The sequence below is a fragment of the Tauraco erythrolophus genome, chromosome 9 (genome assembly GCF_009769465.1).
Source record: "Tauraco erythrolophus isolate bTauEry1 chromosome 9, bTauEry1.pri, whole genome shotgun sequence".
In the NCBI taxonomy this organism is placed as follows: Eukaryota; Metazoa; Chordata; class Aves; order Musophagiformes; family Musophagidae; genus Tauraco; species Tauraco erythrolophus.
Window position 1 is genome coordinate 17,163,477 of NC_141473.1, and position 21,663 is coordinate 17,185,139.

At 38.1% G+C, this 21,663-nt stretch overlaps 1 protein-coding gene across 1 annotated transcript in view; it reads left to right on the top strand.

Annotated features, from left to right (window-relative positions):
- LOC104378168 (adhesion G protein-coupled receptor A3-like) overlaps positions 1 to 21,663 on the top strand; it is a 293,441-nt gene that overhangs the window by 267,872 nt on the left and 3,906 nt on the right. Inside the window, exon 18 of the mRNA XM_086616497.1 lies at positions 21,271 to 21,366. Coding sequence (XP_086472623.1) covers positions 21,271 to 21,366 — 96 coding nt within the window. The remainder of the gene's footprint in view (positions 1 to 21,270; positions 21,367 to 21,663) is intronic.

A 21,663-nucleotide genomic window follows, 5' to 3' on the forward strand; every position in this document is an offset into this window, starting at 1 on the left:
GTTTGAAGTTAGCATCCTCCTGGGGTATGACTGAGTATTTTTAATTTTATTTTCAAAATGCTATAAAAGTAGACCAGTTTAGAATTTTGGGCAGGCTTTGGACCAATTTCAGTTGTCCTTCAGCTGCTCGGGCTGTAAGAAGTGAAATAGTCTTCAGGAGCAAGGTGCATAAGTTGTAGAATGAAAGGCAGCTCATTTTTCAAAAGTTACATCTCGTACAGCAGTGCCTCAGAGTTTTGCCTTTTGCTTTTATCATCACTTTTCCTTTAAACGTAAACAGAAAAATGAACCGCAGCAGCTAAGTTAAGGGAGGCTGGGAAATTAAAGTTCTCTTATGTAACAGCCACTGACTGTTGGGGTTAGAGGAATGTTTTCTGGATCAATTACTTCAAAATTACCTACTATAGAGTTCCTGCAACAGTTCATAAATTATAGTAGAGGGAAGGCAGGTCTTATCTGTAGAACAGATCTTGTACATATGTAGAATTTTTCTCTGCTTTTTCTCCTGAAAGCTTCAAACTTTATATATTTCTGGAAAAATTACGATTCCAGTGCAGCCAAGGTATTCAGAATTTGCATTCTGAATTTCTGACTATTGATCTTCTGATTTGCACCTTTGTCTTGCACTGTTATAAAGTGCTATGAGTATATATTGTGTTTTACAAAGGCAGTTGAATCATTGCCTGTGCAGAACAGCTTACATGGTAAATGAGAGAAACTCAGTGGAATGATTGGAAGTGTAGAAACTGAAACTAAGAAGCAGAGGAGTTCAAGAGGTACATCAGAAGGTGAAATTTTGACTCAGAATATATTAGAAGAGTCAGTGTGAAAATGACACAAAGAGATGTCCCAAGAAATCTTTAAAGAAAACTAAGCAAAGGATGAGACTTGAAACAAAGTGCAGACCAACATGGAGACCTTGGGAGCACTGTAGGAAGTCTCAAAGAGATCCGTCAGACTCTAACACAGGAAAGGTGAAGTCATGAGGACATCTGAGATGGTGATAATATTAGTAAAGGAAATGGAAACGGAAAAACACTGGCCTGTGGTAAGGTAAGAGTCAAGCAAACTTAGGTAAAAAATTCATAATATATTTTAAAAGTCCATATCTATCCTTATCTAGCTACTGTAATTTCTTTTCAAAGTCTATTCCTGATATTTCTTAATGAGATAGTAAATCACCTCCCTGTTGGTGAGACACACACCTTGAGAGGTTCCATGGTTGAAAGGGTGGGAAAGGAAAAAGAATATCTGTCCAGTACCATCAGAAAAATCATTGTATTTCATACTCTGTTTTGAGTTGACTTTCTGGACTCGTGAAATCCTCATCCTAAACTTTTTAAAGAGAGCTTCTAACTCCTTCTTTGCAATGACAATTGTAAGCATGAAAAAAGAAGAAATACATGAACTCAAATCACTTGAAAGTTGTGTACCCTTATTGCTGTTTATGAATGTTAATAATAACATTGATAAGAGGTTTAAAATTTATTAATAACACAATTTTCTGAAATTACCGAAGCCAGGACAATAAATGATAAGCCTAAGTTACAGTAAGGGGTAAGTAGGTTGATACTAGAAAAATATTTTAAACTATGAAAATAGTTGACAATTCAAACAGGTTATCTGGGAGGCTGTGGAAACTCTGTCATAAGCAATTTGTTAACATGGTTTAGATAAAGCCAAGCCAGTCATGATAGATGTTTAATGCAACCCTGCCTCAGAGCTTTTGAGTTGACTAGATGACCTCTTGATTTTCATTCCTGCTCTACAATTCTGTTATTCTTAAAACAAGCATTTTTCCTCATAGTATTCTCATTTTTCAAGTCTTTTTTTACTGCTGAATTCGTACAGCCTTGTTGGTCTTGTAAGAAACTCATGTTTTATTATGCAAGCAAATTCTGACAGAAGAGACTTTGAAACTAATGTGTTCCAAATATGCCTTCAGTGTTTGGAAATGTTATGAGTCTTGTAGAAACTGGCTGCTGATCCTCCAGGTATTTTTATTCAGGTGCCACGTTACTATATAAAACATTAGGCCAGCTTCTGCTCTGAAACATCCACACCCACAACAGGTTTTCAGTGAATCGCTGGGAGTTAGACAAAGTTAATCACAGGAAGATTTTGGTTCATAGATGGAAATTATTACTTATTGCTACTTACAAATAAAATTCAGTAAATTCCCTGGAATTTTAATGATATTGACTAAAAGAACTTAAATATATAATATTTCATATACCTTAGCAAAATACAGTCCAGATTAAACTTTATGCCTATGTTGATTGAGTACTCATTCAGATAAAGGAGTGATGCCATTATTATTGAATCACACTTGGTACTTGGGGAATCATTCAAGAATTTAACAGTTTATCTGGAAGTGAACATTGGCTTATGTTTTCTGTGAAAGAAAACCTGAGCCCGCAAGACTCCTGACTTATTTATCTATTGATTATGAGAGATACCTAGTTATTTTTTTTGTCTATTGATTAGGAAGCAGGAGAATCATGATTACTGAAGATCATTTGTGTTTGCTTCTCAGTATTTATAAGCAAGGCCAAGAAACTGGAGATTTCAGAGAGTTACCTTCCAGTTTTCTATACAATTTTTGAGGAAAATGTAGGGAATGTAAGATATGGTTCTCTGTTCCAACATGCCTTAATTGGTAGCTATGCTTATTACAAGTAGTCACATCAGTAGATATAGGTAATTCACCAAGAATATTATCCACAAATTTATGTTTGTAAAACTCTGAGCAGAGAACAATCTCTTCAGATTTATTTGTTGCTTTAGTTTATCTCCCAGTCTTTTACTTTTGCATCTGTTGGTTTTATAGGTTGATTATGGAAGGTCCCTGAATTTGTGGTATTTGCTAACTATACGAGTCATGAGTGGTCAATCATAGGATCTTGCTGCTTCTTCATATTAGATGAGTTTACGGACATCTCCAGAAAAAAATGCCTATACAGGCAGAGTTTATTTCCAAGAAATATTTATGCATACCACTTTGGAATTTGATTTCTGGGATTATTGATGTCATTAAAACTCATTCTCATGTATCAAAAAGATATGGAACAAGAATAATGGGCAAATTACTACAACTGTTATTTTCAGAATGGCTGTCCCACGCTGGCTATAATTCATATGTAAGGCATTTTGGATTATTTAATGTGGCATATCATACTCTCGTTATTGTCTTATATAAGAATGAGATTAAACTTATCTACTCATATAGGCCTTTATTCTTCCATTACTGATATTGAAGAAGCAGCTAATTAGGTACATTCCCTCTTCCTGCATTTAAGAGTTTTCCAACTAGAAAGAACACTTTACTGCTTTCTGAGGTTCTGGTGTTGCCAAATCAGATAACAATTATCATACCTAACAAAGCTAGGCAGCCTTTTAACCTGGATAGCTGAGCAACGAGATACTCTTACAGTTTTGTGAAGATGGCAATGACTGCTCTTCATTCCTTTTCAGATCTCCTTTTTCCATTTTACTAACACAGTAACGTTCCAGAAATGACATGTCATTTCTAGCTTTTAATTAGTATTTCTTAATTATTATTTATAAAGGTAACTCCCCTCTATCTCTGCTTGTCCTTTTCTTTCAAAGTTTCATCATCGCTTCTGGATGAGTCCGCCAAGAAACCCTGTGATTTTTTAGAAACTTACCCTTTGACCTTTTTATATATGATGGAAAAGCTTTGTTTTTGCTTCTGGTTAAAATCTGGGGTAGAGATCACCAAAAATAGATTTCTCTATGTGTCAGTTTTTAAACAACAGGAAAACCCAAATGTTCATGCCATCCTTATATATACAATAATTCCCATAGCTCAACTTAGTAAGACTAAAACTGACAACAGCAGAAAACCTCAACATTAAAGCTAGAAATCGGGATTGACACTCATGAACTCATGCAATTGTACCTTTGTTTCCTACTTTCCAATAGAGTGAATTAAGGACAAAATGTCAACCTGAATTTTTACCAGTAAACCTAAATCTCCATGGTTTTGTGGAGTCAAATCTTTAATTGAACAGTTTGTCTATGATTTAATAGCAGGGTAATCCATAATCATTCTTTTATGTATAGCATTAAAAAATTGCTTTTTGAAGCCACTAGATTAGTAGATTGAATTACATCCTATGGAATATGAAGCAGATAGTGTTCCAGAAAGAAGCCAAAAGTCTAAAACCATGAGGGAAAGTTATTTCCATCATGCTTTAATGCTTCACTGCTGCTTGTTACGTTTAATAACACCTACTTGGTAAGATTTTAAGTTCTTGGCAACCTGGATATCTGTCAAGATCATAGAATCATAGAATCGTTAGGGCTGGAAGGGACCTTCAAAGGTCATCTAGTCCAACCCCCCTGCAAGGAACAGGGATATCTCCAACTAGATCAGGTTGCTCAGGGCCTCGTCCAACCTGGCCTTGAACGTCTCCAGGGATGGAGCATCCACCACTTCTCTGGGCAACCTGTTCCAGTGTTCTACAACTCTCATGGTAAAAAATTTTTTCCTAATATCCAACCTGAATCTACCTCCCTCTATTTTAAAACCATTGCCCCTTGTCCTATCACAACTGGCCCTCCTGAACAGCCTCTCCCCATCTTTCTTGTAGGCCCCCTTGAGGTACTGGAAGACCGCTATAAGGTCACCCCGGAGCCTCCTCTTCTCCAGGCTGAACAGCCCCAACTCTTTCAGCCTGTCCTCATAGGAAAGGTGCTGCAGCCCTCTTATCATCTTCGTGGCCCTCCTCTGGACCCTCTCCAACTGGTCCATGTCCTTCTTATGTTGGGGACTCCAGAACTGGACACAATACTCCAAGTGAGGTCTCACGAGGGCAGAGTAGAGGGGGAGAATCACCTCCCTCGACCTGCTGGCCACGCTCCTCTTGATGCAGCCCAGGACGCGGTTGGCCTTCTGGGCCGCAAGAGCACATTGCCGGCTCATATTGAGCTTCTCGTCCACCAGCACTCCCAAGTCCTTCTCCTCAGGGCTGCTCTCGATCCATTCTCCGCCCAGTCTGTATTTGTGCCTGGGATTGCCACGACCCAGATGTAGGACCTTGCACTTGGCCTGGTTAAACTTCATGAGGTTGGTACGGGCCCACCTCTCCAGCCTGTCGAGGTCCCTCTGGATGGCATCCCTCCCTTCCAGCGTGTCGACGGCACCACACAACTTGGTGTCATCGGCGAACTTGCTGAGGGTGCACTCCATGCCACTGTCCACGTCACCGACAAAGATGTTGAAGAGGGCCAGGCCCAACACGGACCCCTGAGGGATGCCACTCGTGACCGGTCTCGACTTGGACATCGAGCCGTTGACCACTACTCTCTGAGTGCGGCCATTGAGCCAATTCCTTATCCACCGAGTGGTCCATCCATCAAACCCATGCCTCTCTAGAGAGAAGAATGTCATGCGGGACAGTGTCAAAAGCTTTGCACAAGTCCAAGATGATAAATTGGAAGTTGTAGAAATGGATAACATTGCATAAATCCTAATATAAGATTTTCTCCATGAAAACAAACATGAAAAAGTAAGCTTTTTCCTTTTTGCAAACTGTAAGGATGAAACTTCTCCAAGATTCTTTAGAAGGTAGATTAGTTTCTGCAAAAGAATAATGCAGTTGTGTAGTACAAAATTGTGCAAGTCTGCATCTCACTCATATGGAGCTTAACCATAGTCAGTAGGAACACTTACATAAGTAATGGGCGCACAACTTACCTAATACAATAATAGATTTTATACATAGCATAAATTTTTTAGGTTTTGCAGTTGATGAGATGTGAAGTGGGGTCTCTTTCTCACCTCAATCCTGTCCTATCTCAGTTACTTTTTAATAATGCGCTATACTATTCTAAAGAACTCTGTCTGGCTCTAGGCACATAGCCTTCTATCTACAGGAATTTTCAAGCTATGCTTACTCACTTGTGAATCAGTCTACTCTGAGTAGTGCATATGTTTCAATTTACAGTGTGACATAAACTAGAAGAGTAGTAGGTTTAAATGGCTCTTCTCTCAGCATTGACAGCTGGTATGGATGGACCCTCCTAAGATTGAAAAGATAGCAATGGAATGATAAGTTAATCATAGAAGAATAAAAATAATAAGTTTGACAGAAACATCTGTAAGTCATCTAGTTTAACTCTCCACTCAAAGCAGATCCAACTTAAAAGTTAGCTCAGGGCCTCGTCTAGTCAAGTTTTGAAAATCTCCAAGGACCTTATTTCTTCCTCCCATCCTAGTTCTGTCTCCTTTTAGCTTTCATCTTGAATCGACCACAAACATGAAATGTAAAGGATGTAGCCTAGTCTGAAATAAAACACCAAAAAATTACTCTTAATCCATTAACAAAACCCCATGAGTTTAACAGAACATCATTAAAATTCACAGGTATATTATGTAAAGTTAAAATTCATAGCTACATGATGTAAAATATATAAATATAATGTAAATATCATGTTTATAAACACAAGAAATTCCCATCAAATTGTACATAGTATATCTAAACTGCTGAAGAGAGAATATAAGGTATAGTAAACAAAACTCATCATGTGGTGGCCACCTCATTCTGCCACAGTCCATGAGGACTCTGATTCTCTAGTCCTGACTCTCAACCTTTCCAGCAGTTTAACAAATTTCTAAAAAGCTGCAGAAATAAGAATAAAACAGGGTTTTGATGGAAGCGATTTTCCATTCCTGCAAATTGAAAGTATTCCTTCCTCATAAATAAATTATCATCATTTGTGCTAATACCGGAATACTGGATGTCTAGTGGTCACAGCACTCGGGTGTGATGGCTGACCCTTAGTCATCTTATTGCAGTGGAGAGAATCTGTCTTCCCCATCACAGAAGAGAAACCAGGCACCTGATTATTGAATATTCACAGATGATTTTCTCTTACTATCACTTAAAGGAGCCAGTTCACTTGGTATAATAGTTCACTGTACCAATGTCGTGGGTTAGGCCGAGTCCGGCAACCCAACCCACGCAGCTCTCCCAGTCCAGTAAAATGGAGAGGAGAGAAAAATGTAATAAAAGAGCTGAGGATCGAGACAGGAACAGAGGAGCACCCACCAACCACGGTCCCGGGCAAAAGAGGCTTTTTCTTAATGCAAAACTATTTATTAACAGCTACCTAGAAAGAGAAAAGCACACAAAAACGGTTACTTAAGAGAATAACGAGAAAACAAGGCTAGGTCTTAAAAACAACACCACTCCCCCCCCCCCTTTTGCCTCTTCTTCCTGGCTCTACCTCCTCCCCCCAGCAGCGCAGGGGGGCAGGGAATTGGGGGAGTGCAGGTCAGTTCATTCCAAGTTGTTACTGCCGCTTCTCTTAAAGGAAAAGGAGTCCTTACACCATTGTCCCTTGCTCCAGTGGATCCCCTACTCACGGCGAAAGCGTGAATCCTACCCGCTGGGGGGGCAAATCCTTACCCCATCGGATTTGCCCCAAGTGCGGGCTTTACCAGTCCTGGGCTTTTAAGGAGCTGTAGCCACTCGCTCTGGCGTGGGTCATCAACAAACTTTAAATGTGCTCCGGCGTGGGTCGTCATACCGACCTTAAATGCGTCTCCGTACAGACTTTAAATGCGTAAAATGCGTAAATGTGTCTCTACCTGTGCCCATGATTCACAATAGTCTCAGGCTTAGGCATCTCTTCCCGACGTGGGTCATCCACTGGTTGCGAGTGGGTCTCTGCTTGCTCCACCGAGGACTGTTAGAAAGGGGCTGCTGGCAAGGGGGACTCAGCCGCGACACACGTTGTTCCGTACAGACTTCACTGAGCTCTTATCTGTGTGGCCGTTTCTCTTAGATTTCAGTCCTGTCTGGGTGAACTCGGCCCAGTGGGCGCCCCGGCAGCGGGGCTCTCCCCGAGTTCCCCAAGCAGCTCCGCCGCCGCCATCCTCGACGGAGCGGGCATTGGGCCCGGCCCGGCCCAGGCTGCCAGCCCAGCCGGGAGCGGGGGCCGTACCCCCCCTCCCGTCTCCTTGCTCCTGGGCACAGGCACACCTTTCCGGTTCCTTTGTCCGACGTAAATAGGGCAATTCGCAGAGGCGCCGATTGGCTCAAGCCCCGAGGGGGACGGGAGTCCGGTCTGATGGGCAGCTTCTGCCACCCGGACCTCCCCCCCACCCCACTTCAAACCATAACAACCAAATAACTTGTAGTTCATGGTACCAAGGTAAACTTTAAATTATTTCTTGCCTTAGGGCATGTTGTTATGAATAGTAGTTTTTTGCTCACCTTGGTCAGTGTACACTGACTGGTCAATGCACCTAGCATTAAGAAGGTAGGGAATTTTTTCATGCCTTAACAAAAACGTGATGTATTCCATTATGAGAAGGCTGCTGTTATTGTTCTAGAAAAATATCCAAATTGTTACATGGGTTTAAAATTACTTAATCCAGCTAATACTTAAGCCATGAAAAAAAAAGGAAATGCAGTTTTCTTTCAAATAGCAAAACTGAGGAATATATTATAGTGTCAAAATACATGAAAATGAGGCTGTCATTACTAACAATTCGTAAGTGAAAAACAACAGGAAGCAATAAAAATGTGCTTTTAAAAATGTTGGAATACCATCCAATTACCAAGTCAAGGAGAGCAGTTATTCACAGTTAATCAAATTAATAGCTTTTGGATTTCTCATGTTTTCCTTCTGTATGAGTCTGTTGAGGTGTAAGTAGTGGTTGCATATAGAATCATAGAATGGTTAGGGTTGGAAGGGACCTCAAAGATCATCTAGTTCCAACCCCTCTGCCAGAGGCAGGAACATCTTCTACTAGACCAGGTTGCTCAAAGCCTCATCCAACCTGGCCTTGAACACTTCCAGGGATGGGGCAGCCGCAACTCATCCAGGCAACCTGTTCCAGTGCCTTGCCACCCTCATTGTAAAAAATTTCTTCTTTATATCTAATCTAAATCTACCCCCTTTCAGTTTAAAGCCATTACCTCTTGTCTTATCACTACATGCCCTTGTAAAAAGTCCCTCTGCAGCTTTCTTGTAGGCCCCCTTTAAGTACTGGAAGACTGCTATGAGATCACCCTGGAGCCTTCTCTTTTTCAGCCTGAACAACTCCAACTCTCTCAGCCGATTTTCACAGGAGAGTTGCTCCAGCCCTCGGATCATTTTTGTGGCCCTCCTCTGAACCCACTTCAACAGGTCCATGTATTTCTTGTGTTGGGGATCCCAGAGCTGAATGCAGCATTCCAGGTGAGGTCTCATAAGAGCAGAGTAGAGGGGCAGAATCTCCTGCCTTGACCTGCTGGCCACACTTCTTTGAATGCAGCCCAGGATACAGTTGGCTTTCTGGGCTGCAAGCACACATTACCGGCTCATTTTGAGCTTCTCATCAACCAGCACCTTCAAGTCCTTCTCCTTGGGTCTGCTCTCAATCCATTCTCTACCCAGCCTGTACATGTGCTTGGGATTTCCCCAACCCATGTGCAGAACCTTGTATATATACCATATATACATGCTCCAAACATGGCCAGCTTTAAAACTGAATTATCATTCATGGGCAATGCCAACATTTTTGATGTCTTCTTATTGTGAAAAAGAGATTAAAGTCAATATTTAGAAGTGATTAGGTAATAGATATTCAGAAGTATTTCTGGTTGGAAAAAAAATAAGTGTTTTGCCTTGATAGTTTGAGTTTTTTACCTGAGCTATATTTTGAAGCTTCCCATGTTAAATTTCTGGTGCATAAATTTTCACTAACTCTGGTCTTTGTGGAATACAAGTTAATTATTGAGACAGGCACTCTATTCTGTTCTGTTGCTCTGTATAAGTACTGAGATATTTTTTCTCAACAAGTATTTGTGAATGAAGACAATATGGTAGAAATAAAAAATAAAAAGAAAAAGCCCCATGTTTAACTTAGACAGACACCTTACACAGTATACTTTTTTTAGATTTTTCATTGTGCAGTCTTGACAAATAAACCAAAAATCTAGTGCCTTCAGAATCCATATGTCAACTCATCTAGGGTATATTTTAGGATGTTAACATCTGTGCCTTGCACTGACTTCACTTGAAAGTGTTTCTGTGTAGTTTTCTTTGTAATTGAAAGCAGTATTCTGTGTGAATGAAAACCATGTCTTTGATGTTCAAGGTACTAATTTTTCTAAACTTTCAGGTATGCCCCCTCCTTAACTTATGATCTTTGGCAAACCCCAAAAATATTAAAATTATTCAAAAAAATTAATTGAAATATTTTTAAATGGGAACTAAAATAAAGCACAGCCTATTCCTTTACTGTGCACTGAATATGGACTTTAGAGGAATTCAAAACCTGCTTCTATGCTTTTCATACCAGAAACAATTCCTTTCAGGAAACTGTTTCATGTTTTCTCTAAAAATGTGGGTTTGATTTGTCGATGACAAAAGCTTGGTAGCTGCAAAGATTCAACAGAAAGGGCTTTGTGGTTTCCATGGATCTTCTGCGTAAATGCTTTTCGATTTTAAATGGCCCTCTGGGTTTGTGACTGAATACTTCTTGTAGACCAAGAAGATTTAATAATCAAAATGATATTATTTTTATTTAGTGTGTGGTTTCTTCATGTCTTAAACAAGACTGTTTTCTCACTTTGCCTGAGGTTACATCTTGCTCTAGCTGTGTGATTAGATTTTTAGATACATGCAGTTGAAAATAAACCCAATTACCTAAATAGATGGAAGGTAGAAGTAAATTGTGATTAGCACATAATTGTAAAACCAGAGATGCAGAAGCCTGAAAAACTAACTCTGTTTAATTTCGGTGATGTAGCACCTAATCCTTAACAATATTTTAAAGATGGAGGGTTTATTGCGTTATTGGTAAAATCCTCAGAAACAGTAAGAATGCTTTAATACTTTGAAGTTTTAAAATTTAAAAGCTGATAGAGCTACCTCCATATATTATCTATACACAGTATATATCTGTCTTGAGTATTGTGGGTGGGTATCATTTAAGAACACGCATAGGATATGCTGAACAAATCTAGGTAAAAGATGAATTTTACTGCTGTTCCGTAAACTTCTTAAGAAAGCACTTTATAAAGACATATGAATATATTAAATACAAATCTATTAAATATTGAAAATATATATGTTACACGGTGGCCAGAACATGGATAATTTTAAAGTATTTCTGAGAGTACTTGGATAACAGTAACCACCCGATCACTGTTATGTGACAGAAATCAGCTGATGCATTCAGCAGTTTTACAATTATGTGTGAAAATGTAATTTTCATTTTCATTAACAAAGGCAATTTTTTTTGAAGAAATGGCAGATTTCATGGGGCAACATTAAATTGCTTAAACACATTATTTTAATGGCCTGTATCAATCAAACAGGCTTTATAAGATGTTTGAAATGTTTCAGGGCCAGCAGCAGAGATAAAAATGGTTTTTAGCTTGTTGGAGATGTGCTTTCTTGCTACTGTTTTCTCTCTGTAATACAGTTATAACACCAACATTCATCGTTTAAGAATCAGTAAACTAAAGTAAAAATTGTGGTATTAGTATAAAAACCAGGACATTTTTTGAAAGCAGTGAATTTAAGATTCCTGTTTGCTAGTTTTTGAATCATTCAAGTTCATATTTTTCACATTTTTCCTATAATTGTGTGTAAGGGGATATGGAATTTTGTTCTTATTTGTACTACAATCTCCTTAAAGAAACAGTTTGTTTAAGGATGCGACTGTTGTTAAGACCTTCCTTGTCTAATAACTGGCTAGTCAACCTGAGATGGATAGAGAACATTAATCTCTTTTAAGTTTCACATGACTAAATGGGCAGGTGAATGACAAAGATAAATATCTCAAAATAAGGGAAGGCTGAAATGATAGAGACATGGCATAATTGGAAAGATCACAAGAGGATCTTTATACGTTTTTAGACACCAAAGGCAATCGTAAGACAAAATCCGTAAGAAATCAGATTTCAGTTGTTTCTGTGCCCACATAAAGGTTCAGTAGAGAAAGCTGAGATTCTTTACTACCTGCCCTCTGGAACAAGGGCTTAATATTGCATCACAAGATACAAGGCTTGCAAAAAACGTGCAAATTAACAATGTAGTTTTTGTGGAAATTCACGTCTCTGAAGTACTTCTTGCATTTTTCTCTTTCTTCTAAACAATTTCAGCTCCCTCTGGCACTGTGGGCAAAGAGCTTGCCCTTCATAGAAGATCATTGATTTATATAAGAGAAAAAGGAAAAGAATATATGAATTTAGGAGAAGAGAATTAACATGTCCTCCCTAGAGAGATTTCCCAGGAGTTCTTGTATTCTCTTTTCATTGTCTGTTTGCACACATCCGTTGTGAATGCTCAGCTGAGCAAATCTAAGAACAAGCCACCTGAGTCTACCAGTAAAGTCTCTATTTTCATGACATCAATTACTTGGTCATGAATATCTTCTGAATCATTCTGTGCATGTACAGCAGAAAAACTTAAAAGAAAATAAAACTAAGAATATTATTCTCTAGAAAATAGACAGTTTCACATATTACCTGTGAAACTCATGCAATTGAAATTATTCAGCTTTAACTTGGCAATATAGCTCATAATAAAAAATAAGGTATCAGAGTATCTCTTTTTAGTACAACAAATAGATTTTATACCTAAAACCAAAACTATATAAAGTAGTGAATAACCTAGTGAAAGTTTCACTGTAAAATAATGAAACCTCTGAATAAACTCTCCAAAGCTGCTCCTCCTGTGAAAGCTGAAAATAGTGTATTTTCAGGTGATGTAAAAATTACAAAACAAGGACTTGACTGGTCCATTTGAAATTTTGAAAAATTACTGCAGAAGAAAAAGCATTCTTCTTGACAAAAAAAATGTTGCCTACAAAGCTATTAACTGCCAAACTTCAACAATGCATGGAGCACAGGAGGATTCAAGGATTTTTGTTGGTGACTGCCATAATAAAATATGGGATTGACACAAATTCCTTTTAAAAAAATATGATTTCAAAATTTAGTCATAGGAGAACATAGACCAGAACCCCCTGTCAGTGACTTTCACAGTTGAGCCAAATTAAAATATATTTCCTCCTGCTAGTCGTTTCATTTGGCTCCTGTGGCAGGTTCAATGAAATATTACATCAAGTAAAACCAACGAAATCCATAATTTCTATTTAAAATTCAAGGTGATTCTACTGACAGTCATAAAGCATTGATACTAATGTAACGTGGAGTATTAAATACGTGACAATATAAGGGTGCAGCACTTCTCACTATCTTTGCTTTACTTTTCATTTCACTTTCATATTATATAAAATGGCATTGTCATATATAGGCTGTTATCAGAATTTCTTGTCTTGATGAGGGTTGATAGGGTAATGGTTCTTTTCTCCCCTTTGAAAGGCAGAAGGGCATCTTGATGGTAATTGACTTTCTAAAGGTGTACTGCAATGCTCGGTGAAGCAGTTGTGTTTGATTCAGTAGGCTGGAACTGCAAAATAATTTCAGCTAACAGCTCTACGCCAGAGTAGTCAAGTGTCTGGAAAAATGAAGCAGCAATGAATCTGAGAACAAGAGTATCAGCCATTTTACTACTAGAAATTAATTGTGAAAACAGAATTGAAAGGCCTGTTGTGCTGTCTAGGGATAAAATAACTGTGCAAATAGAAAATACTCAAAACATGAGTATTATTCTCCTCATATTATTCCTATCCAAGCATCAACATAAACAATTTTCTCTCTATGAACTCCATGCTCTTGTTAAACATTTTAAAATACAGATTCTTTAAGAAATACTGATCAATGTATTTTCTTTCTCATCAACATACGGCTTGATATTTTACTTACTTCTTTCCTTCAGAAATACATTCAGCATAAGTACCTCCTTATCGTGACTTAAGTTATTTATTCATTAAGCCTAAGCAGGATTAGAAGTCAACAGAGCTAAACTGCAGCATGGAATGCACTGTAAGAATCATCTCTCTCTTTGATTTCCAGCAGCCCCCAAGGCATTCTCCAATAAAATAGAAAAAAAAAAAAGACAGGATCTCTCTTGTTTCTTAGATACAATGGCTCTTCAAGTTGGTCTAGCTCACCAAGAGACAATACAGTTCTCTCTGTGTAAATGAAACTCCTTTCTCTTTCTTCTGATTTTTCTCTAAACAGTTTTTTGAGTTCTTGAATTATTTTTTAACTTGTTTTGGAATATGGATTTTTGTTTCTCTGCCCTCTCTGCTGGCTCAGACTGTCTTACAGGGTCATGGTAAAGCAAACTACAACTGTACTGCCAGCCTTTTCCTCTGCAAAATACCAAAGCAGACATAATGACTATCTTAGCCATGAAGGATGCTAACCAAGGAAGCTGAATAGAAATAGCTGCAGCACATCCTCTTGGCTTCCTCCACTAGTGAAGCGGGAACTCTCATACTACCTGACTGGCAGTGCATGTGACATCATCTGACATAGGCAGAAAGGAAAAGAATCTCAGTATGAATCTGGAGAGGGACTTTTTACAAGGGCATGTAGTGATAGAACATGGGGCAATGGGTTTAAACTGAAAGAGGGCAGATTTAGATTAGATATAAGAAAGAAATTCTTTACATTGAGAGTGGTGAGGTACTGGAACAGGTTGCCCAGAGAACCTGCGGATGCCCCATCCCTGGAGGTGTTCAAGGCCAGGTTGGATGAGGCTTTGGGCAACCTGGTGTAGTGGAGGATTTCCCTGCCCATGGCAGGGGGGTTGGAACTAGATGATCTTTGAGGTCCCTTCCAATCCTAACCATTCTATGATTCTATGAATGTCTAGTGCAGTGGGCTTGCATGAGAGAGGCAAAGGTTTTTGAAGCTGTTTGATAGGTGAGTTTTCATATCTTCTGACACTGATTAACATTCTCCCACTTTATTGCCTGGGTTCCCATATTATGAGTCACTAGGGGCAGATCCAGCAAAGTATTTAAACTCCTATCTCATGGCAAATTTTAATAAAAAATTAGAGCCTAGTTTTGTCAAATGGAGGTCTGCACATCTTAAGTTGAGCAAACAAATCTGCAGAGACTTTTCTTAATGGTTTCGTCATTCATCTCTCTGTGCTTTAGTTTCTGCCTCTAAATGAAGAAGATTATACTTATTCTCACAAGGACATTATGAAGATTAATTAATTGATGTTTGTGAAGCTCTTAATTTGCAATAAGATCTAGAAAGAAGGGATATATATAAAAATGAATAACTACCTGTCCGGTGATCTTTGTTCCTTCCACACTGAATGAATGAAATGTCTTATGAAAAAATAATGGACTGTGAACAGGCACTTAAAAGGAATAACAATATTGCTAAAGGTGCTAAATAGAATTTTTGCACAACTCTTAATTCTGCTATTATTTAGCTTTTAGAGTTTGACTTGAAATATTAAAGTTTATTTTAGCTTTATTAGTAGGTTATTTTTCCTTTTTTTTTTTTTTGGTGTACTCTCCATGCTTATATCCTACTTTGCAAATATCAAAAAAGCACTTAAGAAATATGGGCTATTTGTCTTCAGCAAGGCCATGAAGGAAAATTAGCGTGGTATTTGTAAATATGTTCATAAGTCCAGACTATCGGCGAATAGGATTTAAAATGATGGATTCTTTTTCTTAAATGAACAGTACAATTCCAAAATCCCATCATTTCTACAAAGTCTTCCTTTTATTTTATAAAAATTCCCAGGAAAAAAGACCATGAAATGATGTGATGCATGAAAAATTCAGGAAGAATAAATTGAAAATCAGGCTTATAAATTCAGCTTTCTACAGAGCAGCTACTTATCTGTCTGCCTGCCTGCTGGGTACTTGAACTGTGGCATCTGGTTAGCTCAGAAGTTAATGACCATTTTCTATATGGATTATTTTCACAAATATTAAAATCGAATCCCAGCTCAAGGAAAAATAAAGGGGAAAGTCATCTTGCTGTGACTCCTCTTTTATTTTCATGTTTATTTTGCAAGTGGCTAATAGATTGACATCTCTTCCTATATGAACTATTCCCTAGAAGTAGAGCTAAATAGATGAATCATTTTTTGTACTGGGGTAAAGGAAAGAAATCAGTGTTTCATTGGTATCTTTATATATCTAACATGTGCCTTTCTAGAGTTTCACATGCAGAGAGGAATATTTTAAATAGACATACATTTTAATCAAGTAATATCTGCACTAAAGTCTATTTGAAGCTATTAAATCACTTCCTGATACATGGCCATTCTGCCAACCTCTGCAGAAAAAAAACCCACCTTAAAATCAGTCTTGCATTACACCTACAAAGCCAAGGTCTGGTCCTTTTTGGAAGAATTCATTCCAGAGTCAAGGTTCTTAATCTGGAAACAATTTTGGGCTAGAGAATAGCCAGACACTCAAGCAAGAAATTCATCACTGGGTAGAACTCTCCTTTTACTTGCTGACTTACTGAATAATATTTATGGAAATAAACTTAGAAGAATATACTGTATGTTAACAGAATGGATGCTGCCTGCAGGCTATTGCAGTCATTCGTGCTGACATTATCCTGTTTCTATCAGATTGGCGATGTAGCTCCCAGTATTTTGTGGTTGGGTTTGCCTTACAAGAGCAGTTCTTGCTGAAAGTAAGCTGTGATGTCAACAGAGGGACATCACCTCGAGCAGTGTCTGATGCTCTGTTGGGGTTTTTTTGTGTTTATGTCAGTGCATCTAATAGGATGTGTTATGCCAGTGCATTGTACTTGCTGGTCTCAGGCAGCTACAGCAGGAACTTAGGGGTTCCCTCTAACGTTCAATGAGTGTGATTCCTTCCCCCCCAAATTACTGAACATCATTGGAGCATGTCTCATAGCCTGGTTTTCAGGCCGTAGGTGTTGCCTGCGCTGCAGCTAAGAAGTGCGAGTGCAGCATGCTGAGGCCTGCCAGGCTAGCTTTAATCTAATTAACTTGGATAACAATATTAGTGAAGATGTGATAGAATGAGCTTCAGTAAATAAATGTATGCTGATGTGAAAGCCTGCTAGGAATCATCAGGACATCCCTGGGTGGCCAGCAACAACAACGTGCAAATTTTAAAAACTCTTCCCAAGGGCTATTGAAGCAACAACTTGACAATTGCTTCAAAGCCCCAGATCGTCTCACAAATAGTTTACAGTTTTCCCTATAAAACAATTTTAAAATATTACATAAGTTAACTGCTTGTCTAGATCAAACTTTAGCTGAAAAAAAGTTTTAATTTCCTCCCTGTAGTTTCCTGGTCTTTAAAGATTTGCCTGCATGGCTGTTTTGACCACAGTCAAACCCTCTATGTTAGCTGGCTCCATCATAAGTCACATCTGTCAGAGCAGGATTCTTCTATCTTCTTACTGCTGCCTACGGTTTCATTAGTGGTAGCCTGAGTATCACCATTTGTGTTCTTGAGTGGTAGAAGAGTATCACAAGCAGACAAAGACAACTCTGGGTCCTGAGTTACTGCATGTTCTTTTGTGAAGAGGGGGCAGCCCACTGACTTAATGAGGAAAATAAGATCATTAACTCAGAAGCAGAAAAGGTAATTGGAAGACAAAAGCTGTTTACTTCACCAAAGGATATAGGCTTTAAACCAAAAGGTAGTCGTGAAAGGGAGTAGTAAATGTAAGTTAGGCAAACAGCGTAGAAAAAAAGATTGATCATTATTTTCAAAATGAGAAAATATGCTTGAGAGGGGAAAAAGATGGTTGAAAAGCATCTACTTCCTGAGTCTGCAAGTTTCATTCTTACAGTACTGCTTATTATATTGTTGTGTGAATGAGAATTACTAGACAGGAGCATCACCCCTCACTTTTGCTCTTGTATGGCTGAAAGACACCAAAAATTGGCTGCCAGCAGCAAAAGCAGCAGAACCCAGTGTGTCTCTAGCTACAACGTTTACACTCAGACCACTTTAACTGGTCTGGAAAATCTGCTCTGTGTACATGCCCAGGCAGTGCTGTATGAAATACCAGAGGATGTTAGCATTAGGGCTGCACAAGGATTAGTGCACAGGGGCTCCTCCTCCACAAGCCAGGCTTTGTAGGGAGTAACAGGCAGACATTGGCAAAGCTTAGTGAATACTGGGAGGCAACCACCCTAACCAGGGGATCCTTATTTTATATTCCTCTTGCTCCTGCTTGAACTCACAGAGAGGCAATCGTGTTTCTTGAGCATGGAGACAAACTACTGGATGCCATGATTTGCCCAGTTGCTTCATTTACAGTAATAGAGGCAACTTGGGTTTAAACATAGGATGGGAATTAAGAAGTCTTGATCTGAAACAGATTTTGTCCATAACCTTGAACACTTCATCTCTCCTTGCTTGTTTTCTCCTCTGTACAACAGGGATAATAATGTTTATCAACCTCACAGGGGGCTGTAAGGCTAAATTAATTAATGTTATGAAGCACTTTGATACTCTTTGATAAAAGGTTTTCTAGAAGTATGAAGCATAGCTATTTATTATCTGCATTTTCTTCACTTTTATTCATGCCCTATCAATTCTGCTTCAGCTTTTTCTTCAGAATTATGTGTCCTAATCATCTCAGCTGAGTGAAAAAGAAGAAATTGATAAAAACTAGTGATTGCATAGAAACTAGTATTTGGAAAGGCCACTCTAAATTTTTTACTTCTAAATGTACTTTCTCACAACTAACATGTATATGGATCTTCTTGAACAATGTTTCTTCTCTTTGATGACTTTACAGTGTGGTCTCTTCTCCTGTATATTCTCTTTAAGATATCCATTAGCTCACACGAATGGGCAAGAGTATGCACTCTTGCTCTTACATTTCAATTTCCATTTCTTTGATTATATTTTCTGTTCATTCTATTTTAATCCCATTCCCCTCTTGCTGTCTTTTCTTCTATTTTTTTCCTTTCACCCTTCAAGAACCTTGAATCCACCAGTGAAGAATCATTTGTATACACTGCCATTTCTATTTGCTATTTTACTTTTTTTTTTTTGCAATGAGACAAGGCAGGCAGTGTGCTGTGCTGGATATCAGCACAGTGCACCTCGGGTGCAATGAAACCGTTTGACTTCACCTTATGTCATTTCTAGAAGGTATTTTCTTTCTCTTAGCAATAAGCTAGGACAGGAATTTGGCTAAATTTTGCCGTATTTCTGAAGCACTGTGTAGCAAAGTGCTTCCAGAACATGTGATGCTACTGTTGCACTATTTAGCAGCCTGCTGAAAGTGTGAGATATGAAGTAGATTATCTAACATCCAAATACTGGTTTGTATGAGACTTTAGATAAAAATACGATTTAAATGTATGTATCCAATCTGTAGAAAGTGGTGGCACTGCAAAAAATGAAATTATAGGTTGCATTGTAGGTAAATTCTATGGTGTAATCACTTCAGATGAGTTTGAAGTGCAGTTTCCTATACTTGCTTCTGTATTCCTATTTTTCTTCTCCTTACTATTTCTTAGATAAATTGGGATTAACTTTTCTATGCCTCATTGCTTACCCTAGTCATTTCCTGAATTTCAAAAATGTCATTGAACATGTCTTTGTTAAAAATACTAATAAGCTATTAAGCTAGCTTATTTAACATGCTCAAGTCAAAAGATATGTACAATCATTAAACTGCAGTGAATGAACGGATTTTGTAAGGAAGCAGCTTGTTCATTGGAATATGTTGAGCTCTACAGAATAAGCCAAGTTTGAAGAAAAAAGATAAATTTAATGACTTTGAAGTTATAAAATCTGAAGGGCTTTTTGATGACTGTGGAGGATGATTTTTCTCTGCTCTGTTTACAGCTTAGACCATTAGGACAAAGACTGACTGTAAATGTTAACATGAAATTTTCTGAGGCCTGGCATCTAGTTCTGCTTCACAAGGAGGTGGGGGAAACAGGTTAAGAAATTCTAACACTAGTTCTGGGTTTCATTTAAATGCTGATTTATTTAATCTTACTATATCTCTGTTTCTGTAAAAATCCTGCCTTGCAATGAGGGTGAAATTTCCCGATATTTCTAACACATTACAGAAAACTAGTGGCCAGATTCTAGTCAGAGTGTCCCACGTGTTATCAGGTTCTTCTTAGTCCTGATGGACAACATAATAGCAGTGATTGGGAAGCATCAGTATCCTTGCATACCATTTCCTGTACCAAAGGACTGGCTTGCAAAGAAACTAATTTTGTCTACTGACAAAAGAGCATTGGTTAAACCAGGAAATGAGTCAGGATGTTCAGAGAACCAGCTGAGCTTCTAGATGCAGTGGAACATTTTCCCTTTTGTCACTGATCAGCATTCTTTCCAGCTGTAGCCTCACATGCACCAGGACTGGTGCTCTCCACCCCAGAGACCACAGTGATGGAAGTGCTGTGCTCCTTGTATAATTTTGTGTTTTGTTCATATAAATGGAAAATGTGATGATTGTTTATTTTGCTGAATTTGGACATAGGAACACAGGATACCAACTTCAGTGAGACTTTCCCTAGGACTTTATTGTAGCCTAATGATCATACATTGGAATGACTGCTGCCAAGTAGGCAATGACTGATGCCAAGTAGGTCAATGGCATTTAACCAGTTAAAGGGGTGTGAAACTGCGTACAATCGGTCGTAGAATATAAGTCTATACAGAAAGATTAACACTTAGGTAAACACTGTTCTTGAGTATTTGTGAAACTCTTGCTGAAGTCTTAGAGGCCCTCACATTTTAATGCGTTTGCAAGTCTGGATATTGAAAGTGGCGAAAAGTGTGGTATATGCAAAGGGATACTTAATAGTCCAAATTGCTCCTCTGTGCAGAAAAAAAAAACATTCTGCCAAGTAGATTGCCCATTTCCTTTTTGCCTAACTGAACTTGGTTTCTTTTGTCATCCAGGAGTTAGAAAAATGTTTCTGGGATTTCACTAAATTTTCCTGTGAATATTTTCAGATTAAAGTGAATACAGCTGCTTTGTCTGAATACTTTTAATTTATAATGCTTACTTATTTAATAGCTATTAAATATAAATCTCTAGGTGAGTGGAATAACTTTATTTGGCATGTAGATTCTTTCATTAGACAAGGTTTTATTCTTCATATGACTGCAGTAGTAGTTACATTTACTAAAGATGTAAGTAAAGAGATTGTTAGAAGTGGGTCCATATAAATATTAAATATTAAGCTTTCTGCTGTTTGCTTCGTAAAGTACAGTGTTTATTGTTACAGTACTTCATTCTTTGCTTTTCTGATTTTAGGGACATGTTTAATGTTTCAGCAATATCGTATACTCAGGATAATTCAAGAAGGTACAATTATCTAAAAATCAGTATTCGACTACTAGTTGGTCAAATTAAAATATCAGTTATTTCTCAACAGATTTTACCTGATTAGTGGCGGAGTTCCTTTCATTATATGTGGGATTACAGCAGCAACCAATATCAATAATTATGGGATTGAAGGCAATGCACCATAGTAAGTATAAACTATTATCGTAAAACTTTTAAGGAAAACACATTCTTTTTCTTATGCTGATAAATGTAACTGACTTCATAAAGGGAACAGACATGCCATTTGAGACAACATTTATTATGAAATTTTATTAAATAATAGCTATGAAAGAGCAATGTCTTAATCTGACGCTCGCTGCTTCTCCTCTACCAATTTGACTCCACTACAGTCAATAGAGTCACTTTTTATTTATAGAATTACTCCTTATTTACATCTGAATAAGTGAAAGGATATTAGAAATACCTATTAGCATATTTAAGG